The following is a 6,637-nucleotide window of genomic DNA, read 5'->3' on the forward strand; positions in this document are numbered from 1 at the left end:
CCTGTTAGCTACCTTCTTGGTAGCTGTAGGGAGGCTGCCATGGGACATGAAGTTGACTATCAACAGTCTAAGGAGGGAGGCTTAGGCCAGATGAAACCTTGCCCTTGCACCTTTGGCCTCCAGGATAGTGAGAAAGTAAACTATCTGGTATTTTATGAATGCAGTCCTTGAAATTTAAACCTACTTCATTCCCTCCTTCCCCAGAAACACAATAAAGCTTTGAAATTCTTTACCTGTGCATTATTGCTTAAGACAATACATACTTATGCATACACTAATTTCATGTTTGACTTTATAACTTCAGGGGGAAAAAGGTATGTGCTGTTCTCTAAATGGCAGTGCTCTGGGACGCATGATAAAATACATCCAAGGAGGAGAGATTTGAAATGATCTTTACAGTTTAGAATAAGTAGAGAAAAGTAGAAGTTAGAAGCCTTTCAAGGTCACCCCATTAGTTACTGATGAAAACATGTTGTGTGATTCTCAATCTCTGTATTTTTCTGCTGTAACACAGAGGCATTCTAAATTGGTGGCCAAGACACATATCTCAAAAATAGTACTTTCCTTAAAAAGATGTTTAGGTAAAGTGTAGGTGACACACATCTGCAATCTCAGACCTTGGGAAGCAGAGACTGATGCCTGAGGCCGACCTAGACTATGTAGAAAGTTTCAGACCCCCACAAAGTGATCCTATCTCAAAAAATTAAAGAATGAAATATTTTTTTAAAAAAAATAAAGAGGTGTTGAAAGTTAAGGTAATATAAGTGAACACAAAGAACACAAAGAATAGTTTGCTCCACTAACATAATATTTCAGATTTCCTACACTTATAGATTCTTAACGACACTGCTGATATTTTTACTGTGAATGGCAGACACATGAGGGGTCAATAGTCAGTACATTCAAAGACTAAGGTTTTCTCTAGAATTCTATATATCCAAGTAGACCATTTCTGCTTTCACTGATTTTCACTCATACTATTTACACATTACACTGCCAATAACTCAAGTAGTATATAAATGCTTTTAGTTCAGTGAGTGTGTTCGTCATGACTCTAATTACTTATTGATAGATTTATTTTTGTTTCTTCTCCATTTATTTCTATATCATTATTCTTTCAGAAGAAGGATGGTAAATAAAGCAGGGACATTCATAGTGCCAACATGAAAAAAAGAGAACATTAAATCCTGCACCCTAAAAGACAGAACCAAGATGAATCACTTTGAGGTAAAATTGTGTAGGTCTCAACTGGAAACAAAGAAACCCTTTCACCAGAACTCTGATGGGATTGAATTGGCTGGTATGGAAGAGTTTCAGGATAGTATTCTAAGCACTAAACAATTTGGGAGATTTTGTTGTAGACAAACCCAAGTAATGGTTGGAATAAACTGAACGGCTTTTACAGCCCTGCCCATTCCAGAACTTTATTGTTCTAGGAACACAGAATAATCTCACAAAACTGTTCCCCTCAACTAACAAAATCATCACTTAATCCTTATCTTTTTCTATCGTGTGTGTAATATTTAATGCAGCTGATTCACACATTCCAATAACACAAGCAGCTTGTAGCCGCTTGTAGCACACAGTGAGTTAAATGAAAATCCAGGCCAGAGTGTTTTCTTTACTCAGCACTTGTTAGAATGAACTCTTCACTTTATTGAGTGGGATGGCACGTTGTAATTAGGAAAGAACAACTTTATCGGTGATGTCCATCCTTGAGATTCTGTCCTAAAGGGGGAACTAATAAAGTTAACCCTGAAATAACCAGATACTAACCTCCTTCATTTTTTCCAGTTCGTTCTGTAAGGCTTGCTTTGCGATTTCAACTTCTATAAGCTGCTGCCTCAGTTTCTCATTTTCGTCTTCTGTTGTTGTCCTTTTTTCTTCCACATTTTCCAATTCGTGGTGAAGTCTCACGGATACATCCTTTGCAACCTAAAATGATGTGTTTATAAAGAAAAAGTACAATTTATTCCTATTGAAGACATTAAGAGCCGGTATTTCCAGAGTACTTCCTATGTGACAATGTTCCCAATACCTCACCTCTAAGCCATTCACCTACAGCAATCACTTAATTCTCACAGCACTCACATGCAATAGATACTACTGCTCTACCTGCTTTGTAGAGGGAGGAAGTATTAAAGAAGACGCTCAAGGGTGTACGATTAACAGTCTGGGCCGACTTCGTCCCTTAACTTCCCTACCTCAGAGTGGTATGCGTTTTATTTCACGCTCAGTTGTAGACAGATTTAAGATATCTGCTTTAGTTTTACAGTGACACCATGAGCTACATGCTACCACTCTGGCTGCCACTGAGACAAGGAGAAAGACAGTTTTAACTTCTGGGTAGTCAGGCTCACTCTTTGCCTTATTCTGGCTAGTTCCAAGTACTTAGGTTTAGGAACATTCTAGTTTTTGAGATTCCCTCTTGTTTCACTAGTATGCATTTTTACACCAACTTTACAAAGCCCATGTGTATGCACAGAAGTTATGTAAACAGTGCTGTTGGTTGTGGTTGGAGAGGTAGCTAAGTGGTTAAGAGCACTGAATGCTAGCAGGGCAGTGGTGACGCAAGCCTGTAATTCCAGCACTCTGGGAGGTCTATACAGAGAAACCCTGTCTCAAAAAAGAAAAAAAAAGAAAAAGAAAGAAAGAAAGAAAGAAAAGTAAAGTAAAGAAAAGAAAAAGAAAAGAGCACTGAAGGCTTTTCTAGAGGGCTCTTTGTTCAATTTTTAGATGCTATGGCCTTTTCTGGCTTCCAAGGGCACCAGGTACTAATGTGGGGCACAGACATACATATGGGCAAAATAACAAAAAGTACCATTTGTGCACTTATTAAGTAGCTCCTTTTATAGTCTCTACCTCAAGTTTTCCTCAAAATCAGTCAATATTATATGTAACAATGCTACATCTTCTGATGAATCATGACGTATTCCAAAGCAAACCAAAAGAACGGAGCAAAGACTTTCATGTTTGCCAAGAGCATTCTTTGAAACACGTCCAGGGTAATTAACTCTACTTGCATATCAATGAAGTTATACCGTTAAAGTATATTTAGTTGTCAATGGTGGTGTCCAGCTTGCTTCGTAAGTCTGCCTGTTTTCAAAATGAAGACAGAGCACCCCATGAAGGAGTCTACTGCAAGCTCTGAGCTGTCTGGTAGTCTGTCCTCTGGGATAGATTCTGAATGGGCAACTTCATTTCAAAACAAGGTGTTTTCCTCTGATTTGCTCTCCTCCTTCAAATGGCTTCTTGTTTAGACAGGCTGCATTTCTGGAGTTATAGACGTGATGAGTGCTGATGGGAAAGAGTCCTGGCAAAAAGCTGAGAAAGAGACCGTAACTATTTCCTCATTGTTGTCCCTATTCTGGATGTCAGTGCTCCACAGGAATCCACAGGGCTACTCCTGAATGTCTGATTGCACATGGCTTTCACAGGAAGTGCATCACCGGAAGCCAGACCTCTGGAGTCCAGGCCCTGTAGAGCCTGTGCTTTCATGGCCTTGTTTCAGCCCAGGAGGGAGGTGCCCTCTTACTACTTCGGATAGAGTTTCTTCCAGGAGACCCTCCTCCCACTAAACTGAATATTTCCTTCCATTCCCAGATGCTGAGATTTTGTGGTGAACGCTTGGGAACTAAATCCCTTTGCCATCCTTCAGTGAAGGACCTTTCAATGCAAAGAGCCCTCCGAAGTCTCCACCCATAGACCCTCACGCGCCCTGGCCCTTGCCCTCGCGCCCCACCCCCACCCCACACTACCCCCACCCCGCGGCAGACCTTGAGATCCTGCTCCAGGCTGCGCAACAGCTCGCCATCAATTTCCCCAGTCTGCGCGTAGCGGAGCCTTTTGCGCTCGGCTTTGCGGAGGCGGTACTGCAGAATCCGACAGTTTTTGTTGGCTCTCTCCAACTCATGGCGCATTTCCTGCAGCTGACAGGCATCCTCCTCGAAGAAAGTATCCCTCATCTCATCCATCTCGGTCCTCAGCTCATCGATCTCGTTCTGAGAAAGTGACAGGTCATGGGTCCCAACCAGTCTTGCCACTCAGATCCGCACCTTGTACATCCCATCCCTACTCCCGATTCCTAGTTTTATTGCCGCCCTCTGCACCAGACAGGAGTGGCAGGGAGCTGATAGCAAAAACCTACAAACCAGGCCTAGTTTAGGCCCGTCTTTCTTTCTATTACTTTAGCTCTCCCTGCCAGTGAGAAAGTGGGGCAAATCATGGTAATTGGGTAAACGAAGGCCTAGATTTAGTTTTAAGCACAACGATATTGATATTAGTTCCGATTATAATTAGGAGCAGGCCATGGACCACCCCCGCCCTCCCCCATCTTCCTAGTTTCCCTCCCTTCCTGTGGTCCTAAAAGGTTAGCAGCCTTCCAAACCTGCCGGGAAACGCCCTAATCATCAGAGGCCCCACACCTCCCCTCCCCCATTCGGGTCCCACCCCTCTCTTTCTCACCTTGAGAGTCTCGTTCTCCTCCCGTAGCTTCTCCATCTCCTCCTGCATATCTTCTTGCTCTTGGAGCTGCTGCGAATGCGGCTGGGACGAAGGGGGAGCCGCCGCCTGCATGGCCCCGCCGCTGCCGCTGCCCTCTGCGCTCTGCTGGGGGCCCTCGGCTGCAGCCGCCATTGGGGAGGAGGAGGGGACCCCAAGGGGCTCACAGATGGCAGGAGCGCCGGAGACTGGGGAACCGCGGCTACCGCCGCCACCGTTTTTAGTGTGCATCTGAGCTGCGGCCGCCGCCGCCGCCGCCCGCTCCTTCTTGAGATGAAACTGGATGAGCTCAGACTGCAGACATCCCTCCTTCCAGTAGCTCCCTCCACCACCGCTGCCGCTCCCTGCGCTGCCGCTACCAGAGTTTCTGCTTCCTGGGCCGGGGGTTCTGCTCGTACCAGCGGTGGGTGGCGAAGGGGAGACTCCCTCCCCGCCGCTGCTACCCCTCTGCGATGCGCGGACGCCTTTTCCTCGCCAACCCCTGGGCGGCGGCGGCGGCTGCGGAGCGCCCCCCTCCCGGTCCCCCGGGCCACCACCGGCTCCTCCTCCTTCCCCGCCCCCTCCTATTCCCCCGAGCAGAGGGGGTTCCCCGACTTTCGAAGGCCCCGATTCTATCTCCCGGGGTGGCTCCTCGGGCTGTCCGGACCTCCTGCAGCTCACAGAGGCCAGGATCGCCGCGGGGGACCCTTCAGCACCAGGCGCGGGCTGGACAGCTCCGGGAGCAGCCCCTTTGGGTACCGAGGGAGACGCCTTTTCCGCCCCGCCTCCGAATCCTCTAGAGCCCGTCCCGGAGGTGCCCCGACCTGTTATCTTGTTACCCTGCTGTTGCTGCTGCACCAGCTGCTGCTGCCGAACAGAATTGAGTTTAGGGCCGACCCCAAGCGGGGACCGCGTGGCGCCGGTGGTCTGTCGAAGAGAATTATCCCTAGGCCTAGCGGGTGATTGAGCTCGCTGCTGCTTTCTGCTGCTGCCCTCCGGGTGCATGCGAGCCTCGGTGGCTGCGGCGGAGGCAGAAGCTGAGGTTGCTGCTGGGGCAGCGCCCCCGGACGGTGGCTGACTCATGGCAATTTAGAAAGAACCCACTGGATGCCACTTGGAAGCGTCCATCTCTAGATCATCTTCTCTTCTTTCTGCCACCAACCTTCCTGTGCAAGCTGGGATGGAAATAAAAGAAAGAAAATTATACAGTATGTTTACACTGTTGAAGTGCAAGAGAAACTAGAGAGAATTATCAGATTCGGAAATCAAACGTTGATGGAAGCTTTTGACTAGGTAAAATATTCAGAGCTGTAAGTTCCAACTTTGCTCAAAGTGATGCTGTCTCCATCTTACTCCATCTCAGCCAAATGGATTTGAAGGCAGCTAAAACTTGCACTCCCTAGGTAACCTCTACCAGGGAAGGGTGAGGCACAGATTCAGAAAGAAATGAGGGAGAAATGAGGAGGAAATGGGGGAGGGGGGATGAAATGTGGAAGAGGCTTCATATTTAGATATTATAGTTGTTTAACGACTTCCTTCGACATCAAACCTAGTTGTGTGTGTGTGTGTGTGTGTGTGTGTGTGTGTGTGTTGGGGGGCGAGTTTTATTTAATTAGTATTCCCAATTGCCAATTAAAGAAACAAGGTTAAGATGTAAGATCCTGGAGACAATTTACCATGAATAAAAGATAGTTTTCCCATTTATCCTCAGCCCTTAATGTCTTTAGAAAAATTTAGCCAACTTCCTTTAGAATGGAACACACACAAACAAGTAAAAAATGAGTATAATTCAATCCCAGGCTCAAGAAAAAGCTGATACTAAGAATTAGGTATAAAATCCAGTCACTGACAATCCCAAAGAGATTATTTTAGTAGCTTAAAAATATATGTTGAAAATTTTGATGAAGAGCTTTATCTACAGGCTGTGAAGTTTTAGTGATGAATTTACACTCAATTCTTCTTGTTCTGCATTTATTGAGGCCTGAGTTGCAAATACAACACAGAAAACAGTTTTATTCTGAGCCATCTCTTTAGATAGTGTATAATAGACTGACTGTAAGCTTTAAAATGCCCACTCGTGGGCCCAGAGAAATAGCAGAGTAGTTAATAACATTGGATGTTCTTCTAGAGGACACAGGGTCTGCTCCAAGCACTCAAG

General features: G+C 45.9%; 1 protein-coding gene across 1 annotated transcript in view; it reads right to left on the bottom strand.

Annotated features, from left to right (window-relative positions):
- The window catches only part of Soga3 (SOGA family member 3), a 41,541-nt gene extending 35,979 nt beyond the window's left edge, over positions 1-5,562 (bottom strand). The window contains exons 1-3 of the mRNA XM_052169575.1: positions 4,465-5,562; positions 3,777-4,001; positions 1,777-1,935 (exon numbers count right to left, since the gene is read on the bottom strand). Of these exons, the coding sequence (XP_052025535.1) occupies positions 1,777-1,935; positions 3,777-4,001; positions 4,465-5,562 (1,482 nt within the window). The remainder of the gene's footprint in view (positions 1-1,776; positions 1,936-3,776; positions 4,002-4,464) is intronic.
- Positions 5,563-6,637: the final 1,075 nt, after the last annotated feature.

This window comes from Apodemus sylvaticus, chromosome 23, assembly GCF_947179515.1.
Source record: "Apodemus sylvaticus chromosome 23, mApoSyl1.1, whole genome shotgun sequence".
In the NCBI taxonomy this organism is placed as follows: Eukaryota; Metazoa; Chordata; class Mammalia; order Rodentia; family Muridae; genus Apodemus; species Apodemus sylvaticus.